This window comes from Miscanthus floridulus, unplaced genomic scaffold (genome assembly GCF_019320115.1).
Source record: "Miscanthus floridulus cultivar M001 unplaced genomic scaffold, ASM1932011v1 os_1363_1_2, whole genome shotgun sequence".
NCBI classification, from domain to species: Eukaryota; Viridiplantae; Streptophyta; class Magnoliopsida; order Poales; family Poaceae; genus Miscanthus; species Miscanthus floridulus.
The window spans coordinates 14,353-35,856 of record NW_027097673.1 but is presented as its reverse complement, the minus strand read 5'-3'; the positions used below and the strand labels follow the sequence as shown (position 1 = coordinate 35,856).

The 21,504-nt window shown below is 45.7% G+C and overlaps 2 protein-coding genes and 1 pseudogene across 6 annotated transcripts; all 3 read right to left on the bottom strand.

Moving 5' to 3' along the window:
• Positions 1-1,909: 1,909 nt before the first annotated feature.
• Positions 1,910-5,197, bottom strand: LOC136533953 (uncharacterized). 5 transcript variants are annotated; one of them, XM_066526463.1, is made up of 4 exons: positions 4,236-5,197; positions 2,626-3,159; positions 2,422-2,529; positions 1,910-2,329 (listed from the first exon to the last, which is right to left on the bottom strand). In XM_066526463.1, the coding sequence occupies exons 1-3, from the start codon at positions 5,076-5,078 to the stop codon at positions 2,425-2,427; spliced, it is 1,482 nt and encodes a 493-aa protein (XP_066382560.1). In that variant the 5' UTR covers positions 5,079-5,197; the 3' UTR covers positions 1,910-2,329; positions 2,422-2,424. The 5 variants fall into 5 exon arrangements, with proteins under 5 accessions (XP_066382560.1, XP_066382563.1, XP_066382562.1 ...); XM_066526466.1 differs by having other exon boundaries at positions 1,910-2,255; XM_066526465.1 differs by having other exon boundaries at positions 1,910-2,230.
• Positions 5,198-9,481: 4,284 nt separating this feature from the next.
• Positions 9,482-15,147, bottom strand: LOC136533952 (uncharacterized; annotated as a pseudogene).
• Positions 15,148-16,786: 1,639 nt separating this feature from the next.
• On the bottom strand, positions 16,787-17,673 carry LOC136533954 (basic blue protein-like). Its single transcript, XM_066526467.1, has 2 exons — positions 17,359-17,673; positions 16,787-17,243 (listed from the first exon to the last, which is right to left on the bottom strand). The coding sequence occupies exons 1-2, from the start codon at positions 17,537-17,539 to the stop codon at positions 16,912-16,914; spliced, it is 513 nt and encodes a 170-aa protein (XP_066382564.1). The 5' UTR covers positions 17,540-17,673; the 3' UTR covers positions 16,787-16,911.
• Between the last annotated feature and the right edge of the window lie 3,831 nt (positions 17,674-21,504).

The following is a 21,504-nucleotide window of genomic DNA, read 5'->3' as shown; positions in this document are numbered from 1 at the left end:
ACTGGACGTTGTAAGGTGATCGACCGGACGCTCCGATCAGTGACTCGGCTACAACAGGCGTTAGTAGCAGCGACCGGACGCTGAACAAGTAAAATGATCAGACGCACCGATGGCACTGTTCATCATCTCGGCAACACATTCAGCATTGACCGGACGCTGGCGACAAATCGACCGGACATAGAACAGCAGCGTCCGATTGAGTACAGAGAGGTTCTAGAGCTGCGAAATTATGACTGGACGCGTCCGGTCGCATGTGACCGGACGCCAGCAGCGTCCGATCAGTTGATCGTGGCTCTAACAGTCGGGACGACCGGACGCGTCCGGTCAGGACGACAGCAGCGTCCGGTCAGTAGCAGAAAAGCGGGATTTCGTCTCCAATAGCTACTTTCTCAGTGGGGCTTATAAATACAACCCCCAAACGGCCAAATGAGATGTGTGGAACTGAGAAAACATACCAAGGGTGTTGACACACCATTTTAGTGATCTCCACTTACATAGTGCTTAGTGATTCATTAGATGATTAGCGTAGGTGCTTTTGTGAAGTGCTTAGGTTGATTAGACCACCGCTTATGCGCTTGCTCTAGGTTTAGGCCTAGTATTTAGTGAGGTTTACATACCTCTTACCACTCGGTGCTTGCACGCACCATTGCTGTACATCAGAGGGGCTTGTAGTCTTGCGAGATCACACCAATCATGTTTGTGGTGTGGCCGCCACCTTGTACCATAGAGAACAAGGCCCGCGGTGTTTCGACCGAAAGCTTGATAGTGAAGACGGCGGGGAGCATCCAGGAGAGGCTTGCCGGAAGGCACGTCAGAGACCTATTTGCGTGTGGGGAAGGCCTGAGGCTATCCACGGAGTTGTCCGACCGGGAGCTTGGCCCTTGCGAGGTGCTCCAACGAGGACTAGGGAAAAGCTTGCGCGCTTCTCGATATCTCGGTAAAAATACCGAGTCGTCGACGGAAGTTTGCATATCTCTACCTTGCTCTTTAGCTTCCGCATTTACATTGTTCGTATTACTCCTTTTGCGGTAGAGATAGCAACACATTAGCAAAACCATAGTTGCACATTTAGATATTTTATCTTTTGTGTAGGTTTTGCTAAGATTAGAAAAAGAGACCATAATTTTGAGTTAGAATTTTAAGTTGCCTAGTTCAACCCCCCCTCTTAGGCGTCACGGTCCACTACAATTAGTCTGGCCATTGTCAAAATTCTGGTAAATTTTCTTTTTGTTTATCTACTGCAACCTAAAACCGACTCCTTTTCAATGGGCAGAGCTGGATATTGTCAAAATTGCATATGAATGCCTTCAAGATAAGGGTTAAGGTGCTTCACTGCTGGTGATTTTAGTACATGTCGGCAGTGGAGGCAACCAGAACTATTTTATTTACAAAGTAGTGGTATGTAAATTACTCTAATATTCATCAATGTTAGACATGATCCTTTTGTATCAGTCACTGATTGATGCTTACAAAATTTACAGGATGATCAATTTTCTTTTGATGTATTTTTGATGGTTTGGTTGAAAGAACATTTATTCTTCAAATTAGAGATAAAATTATCTTTCACTCAATGATTTGCTATTACGGTATAATTGTAAACTCATATATTTTACTGGGACAAAAATATTTGGTCAATATATAAGATGTGAATCTTAATGAATTTCGTCTTGTGTTTTCACTGTAGTGTTAGCACTGGGTATTATACTAGTGATAGGAATGGCCTTGAACTTGATGCTTTTTTTTTCTTAACTTGAATTTTTTTATACGACAAACTTTTATTCATTTGTCATTCGTTGAGAACATGAACTTTGCAAAAGATGCCATGAATTGGACATCACAAATGGTGACAAATGAAATGTGATTTTTGGATACCACAAATGCTGAGAAATGAAAAGTGATTTCTTTTTCATTTGCAAGGTTTACCTAAACTTCCCATTAAAACAAATGAGATTTGAATAAGCTGTATAAAATGGAAGCAACTTTATCTGGTAAATACGACTAATTCATGTTATTACATGTCAGACTATGGAACACTCAAATCCTGATGCCCCGCCCCAGCTCTGCTTTTTGAAAGGAAAAAAAATGCTAATTGATCCGTGTCTGTCTATACTGCATCTGTATCTGCATCTTGTCTCCTGTGTGCCTATACTATGAATGTATGGTGTTCATTAATGACGATCCACAGCGTCTGCCTTCGTGTCAGGGAAGAGTTGATGTGGATGATGGCCTGCTGCAACGGTAGAGCTAATAAAGAACTGAAAAGATATATCAATGCAAATAATCTCCAAACGACTGAATTGCACTTCCATATGTTTTAGCAACATGGCAGCTGGGCAAACATTCAATCACAACGACATGAGAAAATTGGATATTTGGGACTCCAAAGATTGACTCTTTGACATTAGTGGGGTAGACGATCACCTGCTATGAATGCATCGCGATCAGCTCATCTTCACATTTTCTGATGTTAATGTCTATGTTAGTATCAGATGAAGAAGGTGCGATGTCACAGCAATGGCGTCTTAAGGCCTGAAAATGCAGAACAGTCAGAAAGGGTTTTAAGATGTTAGCATAAGCAATGCAGTTTAAGCAACCATTGATACCAAAACTTATCCCTACTCATACCTTCCCAGGAGCCAGCTGCAGTTGCTCTGATGTCACCTTTATCAAACGCACATTCTTCAGTGGGATCAAGTCAGGCGGGCATTTCCTAGGTGTCTGTCTATTGTAAGTGGTTTCCGTCATGCCTTTCCCCGAAGTAATGCTTTTCAGGAAGAAAAGAGCTCCTCTTTTGCACTCATCTCTAGGGTAATGTTTGGTGTCAAACATATACACATCTGTAACATTGCGACCCCTTTTCCATGGTACAAAGGTTTTTTGCACAGCAAGGAGGTCAGGGAGCAGCACATTGCCTTTGAACACCTGGACTGAATAGCCCCAAGAGACTGACACTGTAAGCGATTTTTTTTTGTCGTAGCACACTGTTTGTTGCAGAATCCTGGCTGGATCATCATTAGCAGCTCGGAAGAAATGTTGCATTGCTCTGGTCCGATCCATACCAGGGTAAAGAGGATACACATGATCGAGATGGTGCAGTGAAACTAAAGGGGACAGCGGATGTGCTCTTAGGAGCCCAGAAATGTCGCCATGAAGATCGATCTGGTCAAAACAAATGCAACAAAAAGAACAATAGATGTAAGTCGAAAGCTAAATTTTTCTGGCATATATATTTTCAAGTAGACTAAACACTATTTTGTAAACATAAAACTAAAAGTATTTATTGTGTCAGTGCTCTCTAGATTTTGCTAATTGCAAAGAGCAGAGTATAAAGTAGCACAAGCCAAATACAAAATAGATACCACAGCCATGACAACTGCTGTATAAAAATTGCAATGCCATACGCTTTAACAACAAGCACTAGTATTGACCAATGGTTTAGTATAAATTATCTGAAAGGGATGTGTGCCAGCGTGGTCCTAAGCAGCAATGTGGACCATGATAACCATTTTTCAAGTGCCCTCACATCAACATCCATTGATGTACTAGACTACCATACAGATCACCTTTGAATAGATTCAACACTACAAACTACAAAAGTAGCAGAGGTTAACCAGTAGCCATCACGATGTGTGGTTCTTCATTTCTTGAGAGAGTTCCAAAGGATGAGCTTTTATCCAAGGATCAACAAGAGAAAAGCAGAGAAGTTCATCAAGTGACATAGTTCCATTTTTCAGAGACCTCCAGACCGGTAGCCTAAAAGTTTGCCTTTTGGCAGCATGCTTCCTACTTGCAGTGGCCACACAACCAAATGATAGCAATATCTAATACAAGTCAATTATAAATCTCATGCCACAAAATATCATCAGGAAATTAAATATTGACAACAACAAGATGCCTTGTCAAAACAATCTGAACGCCGTACGTAATACAGACATCCGAGGAGAAAGAACAGTTATTCCACGGATACTTTAATGGCTCCTCCATCAGGTAGAGGTTTAGATGTCTCTGCCACAATAAACTACTCGAAGAAGGAATGATTGTCATTACGAGGTAGGTTGTCCAATTTGGTCAGACAATTCCTGAGACAATCCACTAACTCCTGACCCAATTTAACCCAAAGAGCACCAAGAAAAAAACCATCTTTATGGCAACAGCTGATGTCAAATGTAATCGAACATTCCATGATCACAGTCAGAACAACAGCATATGGGAGAGTACGAAGAAGAAGCAGGCACCTGGTGGAAGCCTGGCTCGTGGGTGAGCTCGACGCCGAGCTCGGCGAGGCAGGCGTAGATCCTGGCGTCGCTGCCGTAGAGGTGCGGGTACCTGAGGACGCACGAGTCGACCACGCGCGCGAGGCGGCGCGCGAGGGGCCAGCTGACGGCGATGCCGCCGCCGCCGTAAGCCATGTCGAAGCCGTGCCACGCGTTCTGCGCCGCGGACTCGGAGCGCGCGCCGAGGTACCAGGGCTCGCGGTGGTCGTACTTGCGCAGCGTGTGGAGCAGGTTCGGGAGCACGAAGGCGGTGTCGTCGTCGGCGAGCACGAGCCACCGCACATCCTCGTCCTGCTTGAGCGCGGAGACGAGCTCCCCGGCGATGCGCGCGACGCGGACGGCGGAGGGGAGGCCGCGCGGGTGCGTGTAGGGGAAGCGGGACGCGTCGGCGGAGACGCGGAGGGCGAGGCCCGGCGGGAGGTCGCGGGCGTCCGCGTCCGGCGCCGGCGCGTCGAGGAAGAGGAAGGCGCGCGCGGGGGCGCGCAGCCAGAGGCGGAGCAGGGGGAGCCGGAGCGGCAGCGTGCGCCGGGAGGAGGCGATTCCGAACACCACGTGGCGCAGGGACGTCGGATCCGACGTCTCCTCCGGCCTCGGCGCCGGGGGAGGTACGTTGGAGGAGAGTGGAGGGGAATTCGGTTCCGCGTCCGCGCGGTGCGACGCCGCCGCGTCGGCGTGCGTCCGGAGGAGCGGCGGGGGCAGGGGTGTGAGGCGATGGAGGAGCTGGAAGACGATGAGGATGGAGAGCAGGGGCAGCGCGAGGAGGAGCGCGCGGAGGGGGATGCCGTGGGACGACGGGGTAGCCATGGGCGGCGCGGCGGGGAAGTGTCCGGCGCCGAGCCCGAGGTGGCGGCGTGGTGGTGGTTTGGGTGGGAAGTGGAGGGCGCATGAAAAGGAAAAACCAACCGTCCGTCCGCAACGTAAGGAATCCGGTGCGAAGTCAAATTCAAATTCAAGTCATTTTTTGTTGGGAGGGACCGCGATCCAATCCCTTGCGTTCCGGATGGACAGTTTATATATATATATTGATTTTGAAGTAATATAACAAAGCACGTTTGGATTCGTATAGTTGACTTGAGCATGTACTCTCTTTTTTTAAATAATAAATTCACTCTCTATTCACATTAATATAACAAAGCATGTTTGGATTCGTATAGTTGACTTGAGCATGTGCTCTCTTTTTTATATAAATTCACTCTCTATTCTCGTTTGGATAGGGAATAGCTAGATTTAGAGGACTAATTTAAGAAACTGATAGAGGACCCTTTTTTTATTAAAATCTGTATTTTATCAATATGAAAGGATATAAAGAGATTCTTCAAGTTGCTCTAATAAGAATTCAAACAAATAGACTAATTGTTAATTCACAAGTTATGGACTAACTATACCAAAAATTTATGTAAGGTGTGGCGAGCATGACAATGTAGCTTACATGTTGGCCTATATAATTCTTTTGATATGTGTATAAAAAAGTAATACAATTTCACAACCATATAACAGTGTGGCTTCACCTATTGTCCTTCTAGTATACAGCGCCATAAAACCGATATTTGGAGTGATGGGAGTTACCGAGTCACAATGTCGTGCACTCACAAGTTGTTTGCATGCCATAAAGATTTAAACCATTAGCCATGTTTAGGTTGTGCATGGTCATGAAGAAGAAGGGCAGGATGTGACATGTTAGAGAGAGGTAGTTTTAGACAAAAGCTACAATACATTTTTCAACCTCCAATTTGCATATTAGTTTGTTTTCCAACCTTGAACTAGCGTACCCGGATAATCAACACCCTGTAGTTGTCAAAATCAGGCAAATTTAGTCCTCTTACTAGCTTCAAAGTTGTTTTTATTTACAAAAATAATAGAGGGAGCTAATACTAGCAATTCACGTTGATGAAACTTGTCCATAACCTTTACACATGGTAATATGCTTGGGCAAGCAACATGAATCCAAAAAGATTTCATTGAATATCTTTGTGAAAAGGTTGTCCTCAATCACCAAAAAGTGGGAGATTGAAAGCCCTAGTTTGGTTTTGGATAATTGATGAAACCTATGCACTAACCTTTATCATGAGTGTGATATGAGCTTGGTTGGTCAATCCAAGTGTGAGCATGGTGGCACTCAAGAGATAGTGATGATCACATGAAATGATGAGATGGCCACATGTGATGATGATCAAGTGCTCAACTTGGAAGAGAAGAAAGAGAAAAACAAAACCCTATGGAGATCAAGGCAAAGGTATAAATAGGGGTTTTGATTTAGTGATCAAGACACTATAGAGAGTGTGATCACGTTTAGGGTAGATGGTCGTACTATTAAGAGGGGTTCTTAACTAGACAATTTGGTCATCTAGTGCCATTAGGTGTTGGACTTCATGCATTGCATTTAGGCCTAGTGCACATCGGAGAGCAAGCAAAAATATTTATCAAAAATGGTTTGAGAAATGCTAACTTGGCTCTAACATGTTTTGAGAAAACAGTTTGAGAGTTAACATCGCTTGCGAAAAGGAGCTCGAGTTGCCGTGGATCGAAACGCAACAAAGTTTGCAACTTAGCGAGCTAGTGGTGGTGTCTAGGTGGCACCGCCACCCTCTGTACGGTGCACTGCCACCCCTAGGGCAGTGCCCCTAGGACATGGCCGAGAGCAGCAGGTTTGGGGTGGTCACGACATGTCGGTGTATACTACCTCACGCGCGGCGGTGCACCACCACTGGGTGTTCAGTGCCACCGCCATTTTTCTCTAGAGACGGGCGCAAGCTGGGCTGGTCACCGCCATAGTGATGGCGGTGCACCGCCCTATTTTTCCAGAGACTGTGGTTTCGGGGACTTGGCTGGGATGGTCACTGCCATGCCATGTCCAATGACCAACGACTAGTTTTCTAGCCGTTGGAAAGTGACCGTTGGAGCACCACCACCCTAGGGGCGGTGTGCCACCACCGTGTCCAGTGACCCCACGCAGATAGCTCCAAGGGGTATAACAACTCTATTTGCTTGTGTGGCTATAAATAGAGGGTGTGGCTGGCATTGAGTTGCATCATTTTGTGGCACTTAGTTGGGTGATTTGGGCTGATTGTGAGCTTGTTGCCCTTGGTGTTTGTCGACACCTAGATGGCCCAGTGATTAGAGGATCGTTGATCGGAGTTGGTGATTGTCTCTGGCCTCGATCGGTTGCTTGTGAGGGGTCTTGTGCCTTCCCTGGCGGAGCGCCAAAGGCAACTCTAGTAAATTGCTCGTGTCATTGAGCTACCTCACTTGTGGGTAGGTTCTTGCGGTGCCATTTGTTGGCAAGGTTCATGCAACACCTCTTAGCCGACGGAGACTAGTGTGCCGGCAAGTACGTGAACCTCGACATGGCGGTATAATCACCCTACTCACTCCATTACTTTTTTGCAAACTAGTTGTCGCAAGCTCTTTAGTGTAATTAGTTTTGAAAGCTTGCTTAGTAGCTTAGTTTCATCTAGTTGAGCTCTTAGTGAGTAGTGACTTAACATCTTGTGTGCCTAGTGATCATAGCAACTAGAATTTTTGGATAGGTGGCTTGCAACCCTTGTAGAGCTAAAGCAAAAATACATTAAGGCATTTGTTGTAGTAATCAATTGCTCTAGTGAATTTGTAGACTTTAAATAGGCTATTCACACCCCTCTAGCCATATTAGGACCTTTCAACTGCTCATCTAAGGTTACAACTTATAACGAATGGTATTCACTTACACTTGTACAATCAGCTCCTTGGAAAAAAAATGGCAGCACTAGTGCCCGGACGAATCCCCTGTGTCTGAACGCCCGCGCCTACTGCACGCACAGGCGGGGCCGGCCCGCACCACTCCCCCACGCTTCCTTGCTTCCTGTGCCAGCGCCTGTTGCACGCACAAGCAAGGCCCACCCGCGCCACTCCCCACGCTTCCTTGCTTCCCGTACCCCTCCACGCCTGCTGCGCCACTACCCTCCATGCATGGCGCCCTAGCAGCTGCAGCAGGCAGCTGTGTCAAGTGGCTCAAATTGCAACATGCACAACACTCCGATCTACTTTTGAAACATCCAAATGAAAAAAAATTGCAACATATATACGAAACAGATGAAACATTCGAAACATGCGCCTAAAACACATGAAAACACTTGAAAAACAATTGCAAACATATACAACATCCAGATAAAACACTTGCAACATATGTGTGAAACATATGCAGTATCCAGATAAACACACTGGCAACATATTTGTGAAACATATGCAACATCTAGATAAACACAGTTGCAACATACGTCTAAAAAAACAGATGAAACATTAGGAACAGACACTTGCAACAGACGTATACAATCATTGTAACATATGCAACATTCCGATCTACTTTTGCAACATCCGCATGAAACACTTGAAACATATCTACAAAATATCTGAAACACTTGAAACAAGCGCTTGCAACATGGGGGAGCCCGGGCAGGGCGATTCCGACCATTGGGGTTGGAGTTGGCACCGTGCGAGCACCACGACCACCACTATCGCTAGCAGCACCGGGCTTGGCTCCGCTGGGCGGGCGCGCGAGCGACAGGCGAGAGCGAGCAGCGCGGGATGGGCTCGCGACTAGTAGCGAGGTGGTGTGGGCGCACGACGTTCGGACGAGAAGGCTAGGCTGGAGAAGGCCGCCGCATTGGGAAGGTCAGCGGCGGGCAAGCGGAGCGGTGAATGCGCCCGTGGCGGTCACATGCCTGCGACAATGGGGAAAGGAAATGTCATTGTGTTTTTTATTTTTTTGAGAAACCACGTCGTACTGAAAGTGGAGCGGAGGAGACCTGTTGGGCAGGCCCGTGAATGAATCATCCGGACGGAACACGCCTGGGCGGACGTCCGTGTGCCAGCATTATCAAAAAAAATCTTCTATTTTTCGGGGTGCTGCGCTTATGTGAATCGCCCTTAAAAATATGATTTTTAGACACAGTTGTCTAACCTCCAAAAAAAAAATACGTAACCATAGGAACGGTTCGTAAGCTACAGTATGCAGTTTACTAGGCGCCATTCATTTAGTCCGGAATGGAGCCTCCTCCCGAGGAGCCATCTGTTTTAAAAACTGAAGTACTTTGGCCAGGATCCAAAGCTGGTGTGGCTGCTGCCGAACGAGCCCCCACCCCTAGTAGTGACGAGGGTTTAGCTAACCACATGTACATCAAAGACATGTGGAAATCAGTAATTTCCTTAAGCACGCTGCATCCAACCATTAATCTAGACCGCTGGATGAAATTAGCCAAATACAACTCTTACTAGATCCAACCGATAAAACAAAATTAAACAACTCACTCCAGGGCTTTTATTATCGTGCCCATAATCTTAATTAACTCAACATAATTTACACTCAGTCTCTCATGGAAACAGAAGTACACAAGCACACTTTTGCTTATATTACTCACTTCACCTTAATACTCCCCAGCCACCAACCCATTCAGAAATCCGCCGTCGAGGGGCTTTGACGACAACAATCTCTTTACCAAAGCGTTCGTAAGCGAGGCGTGCCCAGTCACAAATCCTGTCCTCTTGTATGCCAATAGTCACTGTGTCATCAGGATTTTTACCTAGTTTCACCATTGGTTCAATGGTTACATGCTCAAGCACATCACCGTTTTCCGAGAATGCCATGTAGCAGCTCGATCTGAGGTCGGTAGCACCGGAACCCGCTCATGTACACCGTTTTGAGGTGACCGAGTCGGCGCATAGGGAAGACTTTGCCCTCGCCACACCAGAAGCAGCTGCCGCCAATCACAAAAGAATAACACATCTGTTTCCCCAAAGATTTAGAACTCACATGCTAGTCTGGCTTAATCAACAGGAGCCTAATGTTGTTCATTGCCCAAGAAAGAAAACAGAAAAAAAAATACTCACATGCAGTTCCAACGTCTCCAATCGGGGTGCAAGATCCAAAAACTGAGCCATCTGAAATATTCCATCGTGGCTATTTGGGCCATTAGTGAAAATAGTTATTTCACAAGTCAGCTTCCTCAAATTCACAAGCATGCATGTCGGTCTTGTCATCCCACGAACCTGAAACATGATGACCAAAACAAGCAATTAAACACTAAGAAATAATTTGAACAACTACAGGCGGAGCAACGATGAACACCAGGTACCTGCAAGGACCAGAGCCAGACCGGATTATGTTCCAGCATAGAAGCACATACATGTAAGGTCCTGGGTTCGAGTCGCGGTCTCCTCGCATTGCACAAGCGAGGATAAGGCTTGCCACTGACACCCTTTCCCAGATCCCCGCACAGAGCGGGAGCTCTCTGCACTAGGTACGCCCTTTTTATAGAAGCACATACATGTAGCTCCTTGACTGCTGAAATACTGGGAATAATTCCAGTGATGGCATGGACGAATCCTTTATTACTGACTTGTTCAGCCAATGGCATCCGAAAAAATGTGATGGTTACCTTCTCTAGATTTGAGCAACCATGAAGCACTATGGGAATCACACATCCTTGGTACCCAAAATGAGTAAGACCAGTAACATGAAAATCAACCATCTTGAGACTCATATTGCAATATTAGCAAATGTCTAAGTTTATCGAGTGGGTCTGCGACACCAGAGCATGCGATGAGCTCTAAGTCCTCAAGAATAGGGCAATTTAGTAACAATTCTGGAAGATCTCCGATTATTTGAGCACCATGCAAATGAAGCTTCCCAAGTTTCTTGAAGCCACATATATCTGAGTGTGGCTTTATAGAAACATTAGTGAGAAACAAGGACTGGACAAAAGGGCCATCTTGACCATCTAAAGCCTCGAGAGGGAAATGATAAACCTCTTTGGTAGGTCCTATATCTTTGCTTTGCGGCCCCAGGTTCATATCTATAATCTTGGCCGCCTTTGATGCAGTGGCAAAGTATACCCACCTATCAAGATGATCTGAGCAGTTCTTCTCAAGGTAGCACCTGATGCTGAACTTATTGAGCCTAGTACCAGTGTGCTTCTGAATATCAGAATTTACCGTCTCAATGAACTTTGCTCCTTTTATTTTGACACTATCATCATCAGTGGACCCATCTTCGGTGCCATCAAAGCATAAATTAGGGTACCGTGTCCAGACCTCTCTCCACTTTCTTGATACAATGCTTGTCTTTCGGTGACTGTAGGGACAACACCAAATGCTGAATTTCCTGTCACAAGAAAGGATAATAACAAGGGTTGAGTTTTGATCAAAAGTACAATAATCACACAGTACTCAGTAGTGAGCACACACAATGATTACAGAACTTCAAATGCTTTTATGTTTTTGCAAGGAAAAGCATAGCACATGTAAATCGGCCACTGAGCAGATAAGATAGTGCAAAAGAACCAAAGTACAAAAAGAAATGTGCTCAGCTAATTAATGGCCTTCCACAGAATTCCATTGATAAATTGGCGAGTCTTCAAGCCAAGCTCATTGTATATTTAATGTCACAAACAACACTGAGGAAACTGCACACAGGAGGGAGAGGTAGATGATTCTTTGCTAAAAAATTATGATGCACCTGTTTCAAGCTAGAGAACAATATAAGCATAGGTCAGGTGTCTCAATAGAAGCACTGAAGAGTGTAAAATATGGATGCCAGGACGAAGTCAGGAGGGAAGATAAAGCAAACATAGTAGAAGTCTGGGACCAAATTATAAGATTTTGAGAAAATTAAGTGGGGGCAAGAGAACATTCAAAAAGTATGTGCTACTTTTGTAAGAAAACATCCAGCATCTGGGAGCGAATGAACTGAGACGACCTAGATAGTGCTACAGGTTGCAAATTTATAATTGACTGGATCCAAACTAGTTGCAAAAATGAAAGATGATTTCAGGGCTTTCTTCGTTCAAAAAAAAAAGATGATTTCTGGACTTTGTGCACAAACTGCAGCAAGGGGACTCCAAATGGCCGATCGGTCCAAATGGCTAGGTTGCAGATGAATTTTGAATGCTGTTTTTTCCTTCTATCTATTCTTTAGGCGGAAATGTACAATACACAAATTGCTGAACAAGATGGAGTTTTTATGTGAGCAGAAACTGGTCACCTTCTACATTCTGCTGTCCTATCAGAAAGCAACAGCATCTCAGCAGCCACACAGAACAGAGAACAATAAATCACAAATCAGAGATAAAATAAAAGCATCTCAAAACGCTTTGGTTAATCGGTGCGCAGGTCCATGAAGGAAAGGGTAGCATACTTATATTTTAGATAATGGGGTAGCATACTTTATATATATAGCATATAAAAACATTAAAGATTAATCTTTTCTTCATGTCCAAAAGAAAGGAAGGCTGGGTGCATTCTTCAACCCAATCTAACAGAGAGGAGACGACAGGGCAGGAGGGAGGGGGAAAAAAGAATTTTTACCTCCGGAAGGTCCTCCATTTGGAATGGGGAGAACTCGAGTGCGTCGCTAAGGCATTGGTGGTCCTCCATTCTCCTGAGCCTGGCCGCCCCCAGGTCCTCCTCCTCCGTACGCTGCTGCTGCTGCTGGAAACCAAACAAATCACGGATTAGGAGAGCGGCCGGTAAGAGCAGCCTCCAGAAGATAGATATAGCTGACCCAGGAGGCCAGGACCGGATACTCCCTTCTGTAGAGCGTGGTAATGTAGTATCTAGCCTTCCAGAAAGAGTAATTGGAATCCTTTCCGTTCGGAAGGGATCACTAATGAATCGGGGACAGCCGGGAGATAGATCTAGAGGTTAACACTACTTGTTCATACAGAGGAGGAAGACCTTCGTCGTTTCGTCGCCTCAAGGTCGGTTACGACGGCAGGGTATGTGGCCGGCGGCTGCAGGAGGCAGGAGGGAGCAGGACTCCCAAAGGCCGTCCGCCGCTTTTCCCCGGGACAGGTCTGGGTCTGCCTTCAGGTCCTAAGATAAAGTCTTGTTTCAAGAAGTCAAATATTTTTAAATTTAGTTAAAAATATAAAAAAAAATGTTAAATATTTATATCTTGAAATAAATTTATTATACACATATATTCCGTACTTAATTTAATGTTACTTATTTTACCCCACAATTATTAATACATTTTTATATATTTATTAGTTAAACTTTTAAAAAGATGATTTTTTTGGAAAGCGTTATGTACGTTTATTTTAGGACAAAGGGTGTAGTAACTTGTATCCAACACTTTATTCTGTTTTTAGGGATATCTAACCCTTGTTAATGAGCCAAAAAGATGGTGCCGAAAAAAAACGTTACTGTGCCACGTGCTCAGCATAGGGGTGCTTTAGATGCAAATTTATGATGTTATATCTTATCTTTTATACTGACAAATGCGTGTATTTAAACTGCAAGGACTCGTTTGCTCTGTCAACCAAATGCGTAATCTCTCTCAAAGATGAATACTAAGGACTATCCTAACCCTTCTTGGTCCTGAGTGACCCCCTGCAACAAATTTGGGACCTGATGATACCCAGATAAGCGGACCAGAAAGTGGCATTTTAAGAGTTTGGCATCTTGACAACACTCTTAGGGTAAGCTCAAAGACCTTGGGACAAGTTTAGACCTTAGTAGTAGGAAGCTGTTTGGTTGGACGATTTGAGCCTGTCACCGCTTCACAGTGTGAATGGGTTGCGTTGTTTGATGTTTCCGGAGTCAAGGCTCAGCGACAAAGTCAGAAACTGATGGCCCCGTCGTCACCCCGGGGTGCACATCTAACCAAACAATTCGTGTTAACCCTTAAGAGCAAGTATAATAGCAGGCTCTAAGCTGACTAAATGCTGAGGTGGAGGAGAGAGAGGAAAAAAGAGAGGAGAAGCGGACTGTAAACTTACAGCCGACTTAGGCACAAGAACCAAGAAAGTCTATGAGAAAGATAAGTGGACCATGTATTAACTAGAGTTAACTACTATATGAGTAGACTGAGAAAAGGCAGCAAGAAATCTTACAGAGCTCCTATACTGTGCTATTATAGTGTACAAACAGCAAGTAGATAGCCGTAATAGTAGTGGTGGTACCGATCGAGGAGGGTGCAGCTTCAAATCAAGCAGTTATTGCGGATCGTAATGGCTGTGACGACCGTGATGCATGTGCTGCTTGGTACCGTATTGTCAAAAAGGGTAGCTGAAATGTCAATTCAAAATCTGCCACTCTGCCTGTTATTAGTCCATATAAGATACATGGAGATCACCACTGCACGGTACTCGATCTGAAGTTACTTTCACTAAGAGATCACGGCATATATAGATATGCATAGCCACAACCATCTCGAACAAGAGATCGTTGTCATGCAAATAAATGCACCTAGCTCACATCTTTAGGTTAAAACTGAAACAGTGAGAAAAAGGTTGCAAGATAAGATATAGGCCCTGTTTGGCACAGCTAAGGTTTACTAGTGAAGTCATTTTGGGGGGTTTTAGCTTCGAAAGCGGCTTTTTCGATGAAGCCGAGGTGTTTTGATCACCTAGTTTGGTAAAACAGCTTCACATGACACACCAAAAGAATCAAATGACTATACTATCCTTCTTTTGTTTCTTCTCTTCTTTTTCTCCTCAATCTTCCTACGGACCCTTTCTTCCCGACGCGTGCTCAACACTCGCCCCAGCGGCCCCTGACAACCGAGCACCCCCGCGTCCATGACCCCGAAGGCCTCAAGTATCGGCGTCTGCGCCCTGGAAGCCACGCGCCATGGCGGTTGCGCCCCTACGGCCGCGCCATGGCGGCTGCGCCCCAACGGCCGCACCCCGGAGGTCGCGACCATGGCAGTTGCGCCCCGACGGCAGTGCGAGCCCGTTGCGGCCGGACAGGCCCTTTCTTTGTGCTTTATTCTATTTTCTTTGTCTTCCTTATCCATTCGCACACCACGCATGCCATCGGAGTTGGAGAGGAAGTGGCGCTCGCGCCCAGCACAGCGCCCGCGCCCGCGCCCCGGTGAGGCGACCACGCTCGCGCTCATGCCCGGCACGGCGGCGGCGGCCACGCCCTGGCACGACGGCGGAAGCTACTTTTTGGGGCACATGCAGCCTTTTGCTTTCCTAGGTCCATATGTGAGAGATGAAGCTGGGATAAGCTACTTTTTTCAGATTTATTCCAAGTCACCCATTTGTTGAAGGAGGAAAAACAACTTCACCCATGAGTTGTTTTTAAAATAAGTGTTTGGCAAAAAAAAAAATCACAACAGCTCATAAAACTGTTAGTGAAGCTGTGCAAAACCGTCTATAGCATGCATAGTGGTATGTGTTTGGAGTTTGGTGTGTTGTTTTTTCCACGGCACAACGCCGGAATTCGGTACGGGTCGAGCGCGCTACCAAACACAAACTGCTGTGTGGAACCATGTCACATGATGTGATGATGGCCACATGATTGCGAATTTGCGAGGGTGTGCCGACGCCGGTGAAGAACATGCATGCAAGCATGGTGATTGTCTAGCTGACTGATGAGCTGCTGCTGCTCGGCGTATCGTCAACGGCAATGGCCGTTGTCGGGTTATTTCAAGTCTGTCCTCCGTCTAGCTACGAGATAAGATCAGACGATGATATGACATGCTCAGGGGCGAAGCCAATTCACGGTGGTGCACTGCTTAGGAGACATTAGTTAATCTGATAGCAATACATGATAAAAATTTATATAGTTAATAGTATTTTTTTTTACCCTAGTGCATGGGCACCAGGCAAGATTAACGTGGCTTCGCCCCTGGACCTGCTTCAAACTCCACGAGTCAAACGCTTGGACACACAATACAGTCTCTGACTAACTAAGAGCGTTTGGCACAGCTTTATGAGCTGTGTTTTTTTTATCAAACACCTTTTTTTTAAATAGCTTCACGGGTGAATCTATTTTTTTCTCCTCTCATAAAGGAATGGGATGGGAGAGAGCTTAAAAAAAAAAGCTTATCACACCTTCATCTCCCATATGTGGTCCCCACGGTACACAAAGACAGCTTTTGCCCCCAGCACAGAGAGAGACGACTCGCCGAGAAGAGAAGTGATGGGGCCTGGCCGGCCGGGGCACGGCCGCCGGGGCGCTGTCCGCCGCTGGAGCATGGCCACCAGGGCGCGATGGGCTCAACCGCTGGAGCAATGCGCCTGCAGGCATCGGGCGCTGCAAGCTTAGCTGACTAGCGGGCTCGGTTGGGAGGGCCGCGCGCGGTGGCGGCGGCCGGAAGGGGCGTGCGGCAGCGGTTCATGCAGGCTCGGCCGCCAGGGCATGGCGGGCTCGGCAGCCAGGGTGTTGCGCTGCCGGGGCGCGCCTGGCACCGGGAGAGGCCACCGTCAGGTGGGGGTGGGAGGGGGGACTGCCTGAAGTGGCGCTACTTTGGGGGCGTGACCGCCGGGCGCTGGGGCGTGCCCTGCCGTGATGGCTCGCGAGCGTTTGGTCAGTTGGTCGCGGCCAGCCGTTTCAATTCGTAGAAGAAGAAGAGGTAAGAAAAAGAAAAGGCCAAGGATATTATGGTAATTGTTCGTTGTGAAGCTATTTTGGTCTACTGTGTAAAGTTGTTTTGCCAGACACTTTATTTAAAACAACTCAGCTTCATCTTGGGAGCTGCTCATAAATTTATTTTGCAAAAAAACAGCTTCACTTCTAAAGCTGAGGTGTGCCAAACATGCCATAAGCTAGTGATATGTAGGATTCATGCAAACAATTACAAAATAGCACAGAAATCAGAACATTAAGCGATTCAGAAATCAGAACCGAAGAGCGTACGCGTACACCTGGCCGACTACCAGAAGGCCGCCGCCACGACGGCTACTACAAGGAGGCCGGAGCCGGCAAGCCCAGCGCCGGTGGGCGAGGCCGCGGTGGTGGTGGAAGCCGACGACGCCGCAGGGCCTGGCGCGGTGGCGCCCTCTGCGACGACGTCGACGCGGATCTTCATGCCGTTGACGCAGTGGCCCGTGAGGTCGCAGAGGAAGTAGCGCGTGCCGACGGCGGCGAGGGCCACGACGTCGTTGCCGGTGCGGAAGGCGGAGATGTTGTTGGCGCTGGAGCAGGCGTCGTACCCGGCCTCGGTCACCTCCACCACGTCGTGCAGCTCCGGCGAGTACGTGAACGCTGCCACACAACACACGGATCATGCATCAGTCGACGGCGACGACGACGAGCGAGAGAGATGGGTTTGGATTCAAAGAGAAATAACGGATCGGTCGGAGGTCGATGGATCACGCACTGATCATGTCGCCCGGGTGGAAGGTCTTGGTCTTGACCCACTCCGCGTAGTCGGTCTGCAGGTCCCACAGCCCGTCCGGCGCGCCGACTGTGTACGTCGCCGCCGCGGCCGCCTCCACCACCACGGCGGTCACCACCGCCACCGCCATGGCCACAACAGTCAAGGCCCTCATCGTCACCATGTATCCGCGTATGTAATAACTAGCTATGCTCTTGTTGGTCTCTCTTGGAGCTAACTAGCTAGCGATACAGATCGGCACTTGCAGTAAACAGACGACGATGGAGAGTGTTTGGCAGCAGGTATGTAAGTGTAACAGCACGCATGATTGACGACGGATCCATATATGTACTTGGGAGTGACACTATCGATGGCCAAACAGACTTTTTTTTTGAAAACAAAAATGCTATACAAGGCACATGTGTTTTAATATAAAAAAAACAAGAATTTTCTTTGTGCAACATCTGTGGTAAAAAAAGAGTCTGTCTATCCAATAACCATGTGTTTTATATAGTTTCAACACATTATTTTTTTACACCATAGAATTAAGATCCAACAACCTTCATCCTTCTTCTACCTTCAACTTTCTTCTACCTTCAACCTTCTTCTACCTCCAGACAATCACAAATCATAAAATCACAGATCCACATATCTATATATCACAAGAAACAATTTTTTTCTATATAAAGACAAGAGGACAAATCACGTCCAGATCTGATCGGAGCCATACGACGCGACGTGCGTATAGGCCTGCCCCCACCATGGAGGTGAGCTGCAATGGCTTGACGTAGACACGCACGGACGGACACGAAGCGCTTGAGGCGGGCATGCATCCTTCCTTCTCAACACGCGACTTCAAGACGCTAAGTACTGGCTCGTGCGCCCATGTGACGATAAGAGGCCACCATGCAGCCGGGCACGTAGCTGTACGTGACTGCTTCTTGAGACGACATTGGAAAGGCGACCACAGGTGTTTTTTTACCGAGTAAAGGTATATGTCACTCGGGTGATTTTTGCGCTGCTGGCACTCAAATTTTTTGATGTCCGTATAATACACATTTGATGTTTACATAGTATATAAATGGTGTTCTATTAAATCTGACAGATTTACATATAGTGGTGAATATTATATGGGTTTAGGCCTATATTTTATTTAATAAATCAATTAATTATAGGCTCATATTAAATGTTGTGGTACACTATAGTTTTAGTCCCATATGAGATTTTGACTGATTGTTGACTCAACTTAAATAGGCTATACACGTGTGCACCTATAGAGAAGTTGAAAGAGACCAAAGACGTGTCACACGCTCGCGCCGCCGCCGAGGCGAGGCGTGTCGTGCACGGTTGTGGGTTGATTTTTCCACTTGGGTTGGCTAAGGAAGAGGAAGGGATAAAGGCGCTAATGTGGAGGAGTTACTTACGGGTCAGTTACCATCCACTATGGTGGTGATTACTCGTAATCTCGCATTAGGACACTTGCTCGGGTGTGTGCGGACAATCAAGTTTTTGGGGAGTGTCTCCGCGACTGCTCGCCTTCTTTTTCTTCTGTCTGCTTTCCGGTGGACGTTCGAGGGACGTCACTGCGTACATCTTTCTGCACCAACTGTGGTCCGCGACTTCGAACAACTTACCATTAGTGGGTCTGGAGCCATCGGTGCCTTGAGCCCTCCACAGGGTACATCTCTATTCTCAAATTGGTTAAGTTCAATCTCTTTTCCGCCATGATCAGTATGATATTGATCAACATATTTGCTACTAATTTGAGTAGTAGTAAAATCACACACGTGTACACATTTGTCATCACAATTTTGTTATTATTTTTCTAGTTTAATTTTAACATGAAATTGCCTAAATTCCTAACAATCCAAAAACCTAATATTAGGCAATTTTCTGTTAGTAGTTTTGCTGCTGCTTTGAAGCCAAATGACTTTGATGGAACAAATTACAAGATATGGCGTGCTAAAATGGTGTTGTGGTTAACTGCTATGAAGTGCTATCACGCCGCATAGGGGAAGCCTGAACAATTTACTCCTAAGGAGGAGCAAAAGTTCTTGGCAGCCGATAACCTCTTTTGAGGCGCCGTGATTAGTGCACTTCATAGCAAGTATGAGAACAACTACATCACTTGCACGACAAGCAAGGATTTATGGGATGCACTTGATGCAAAGTTTGGTGTTTCTGACGCCGGTAGAGAGAACAACTGTGTTGACTACAAAATGGTCGACAACCGTTCTATGGTCGAGAAAGCTCATGAGATACAGGCACTGGCTAGGGAACTCGAACAGTCTTCATGTGTGTTGCCTGATAAGTTTGTGGCTGGTGGTATTATCGCCAAGTTGCCACCTTCTTGAAAGGATTTTGCTACCTCCCTAAAACACAAGGGACAAGAGTTTAGCGCGGCTGAGCTTATTGGGTCTCTTGATATTGAGGAGAGGGCGAGAGCAAAAGACACGTGTGGGAAAGGCGTTGAGTCTTCTAGTGCCAATATGGTGCAGAAGAAAAATTTAAATGCATCTCGTAATAAGAAGAAGAAGAACAAGCAAGAGAACAACTCGAAGCCTAAACAAACAACCACTTTTAAAAAGAAAAAGAACAACAAAGATGATGATTGCTTTGTTTGCGAGAGTGATGAGCATTGGACACATTCATGCCCAGACCGCAAATTTAAGCAGGAGAAGAAATCTGCAAACATGGTTGTTAGCGAGGCTGAACATCTGGGTATGATAATTCTTTACCTACTGTTCTTTCAGTTTGTCATTCGCCTGAGTGGTGGATGGACACTGGGGCTAATATTCATGTGTGTGCTGATGCCGCTTTGTTTTCTTCTTATCAGGTCGATGGGACTGGAGTCTTGTTGATGGGGAACGGGTCCCATGTGTGTGTTCTTGTTGTTGGTACGGTCATTCTTAAGTTCACTTCAGAAAAGACGGTGTTGCTGAAGAACGTGCAGCATGTACCCTCCATCAAAAAGAATCTAGTTAGTAGCTCTCAGTGTTGTCGAGATGGTTATAAAATTGTCTTCGAGTCCAATAAAAGTGTACCGTCAAAGTATGGAACTTTTGTTGGTAAAGGTTATGATTGCAGAGGCTTGTTTCGCTTATCCTTGCATGATGATGTGTGTAATAAAATTGTGAACAATGCTATTATTTGGCATTCACGTCTTTGTCATGTTAATTTTGGCATTCACGTCTTTATCACGTTAATTTTGGTTATCTATCGCGGCTTGTAAATCTAAATTTAATCTAAAAAATTAATTTGATCAAAGGTTCTAAGTGCCATGTGTGTGTGCAATCTAAGCAACCTCATAAGCCTCACAAGGCTGTGGAGACGAGGAACTTGGTGCCATTAGAACTAGTCCATTCCAATCTATGTGAGATGAATGGAGAGTTGAGTAATGGTGGCAAAAGATACTTCACGACTTTTATAGATGATTGCACTAGATTTTGCTATGTGCACCTGTTAAAATCAAAAAATGAAGTGTTGCATTACTTTAAGATCTATAAAGCTGAAGTAGAAAATCAACTTGAGAGGAAAGTTAAACGGTTAAGGTCTAATCGTGGTGGAGAATACTTTTCAAGTGAATTTTCTGATTTCTATGTGAAACATGGAATTATTCATGAGAGGACATCGCCATATTCACCATAGTCCAATGGGATTGTCGAAAGAAAGAATTGCACTCTAACTGAGTTGGTTAACACCATGTTGGAGACAGCGGGTCTATCTAAGGAATGGTAGGGTGAGGCTATTTTGATAGCATGGCATATACTGTATAGAGTTTCTACAAAGAATAAAGAAATCACACCATTTGAGGAATGGAAAAAGAAAAGATTAAATGTCTCATATTTGCACACTTGGGGTTGTTTGGTCAAAGTGAATATGCCAATTAACAAAAAGCGCAAACTTTGACCTAAAATTGTTGATTGTGTTTTCCTTGGTTATGCTATTCACAGCGTTGGATATAGATTCTTAATTATAAATTCTGGGGTACCTGACTTGCATGTTGGTACTATCATGGAGTCCAAAGACGCTATAATTTTTGAAAGTGATTTTCCTATGAAAAATGTACCTAGCACACTAGTCATGAATCTATAATTCTCCATGAGCAATTTATTTCGATAGAACATTCCGAGGAACCCCATGTGCACA

Bases quoted from the DNA above. Each gene is read 5' to 3' on its own strand.
- LOC136533953 (XM_066526462.1), bottom strand. From the start codon at position 5,078: ATGGCTACCCCGTCGTCCCACGGCATCCCCCTCCGCGCGCTCCTCCTC. The intron at 3,160-4,235 runs GTGCCTGCTTCT...TGTTTTGACCAG, and splicing joins ACGAGCCAGGCTTCCACCAG to ATCGATCTTCATGGCGACAT. The intron at 2,530-2,625 runs GTATGAGTAGGG...CTGCATTTTCAG, and splicing joins TGCAGCTGGCTCCTGGGAAG to GCCTTAAGACGCCATTGCTG.
- LOC136533954 (XM_066526467.1), bottom strand. From the start codon at position 17,539: ATGGTGACGATGAGGGCCTTGACTGTTGTGGCCATGGCGGTGGCGGTG. The intron at 17,244-17,358 runs GTGCGTGATCCA...GTTGTGTGGCAG, and splicing joins CCACCCGGGCGACATGATCA to CGTTCACGTACTCGCCGGAG.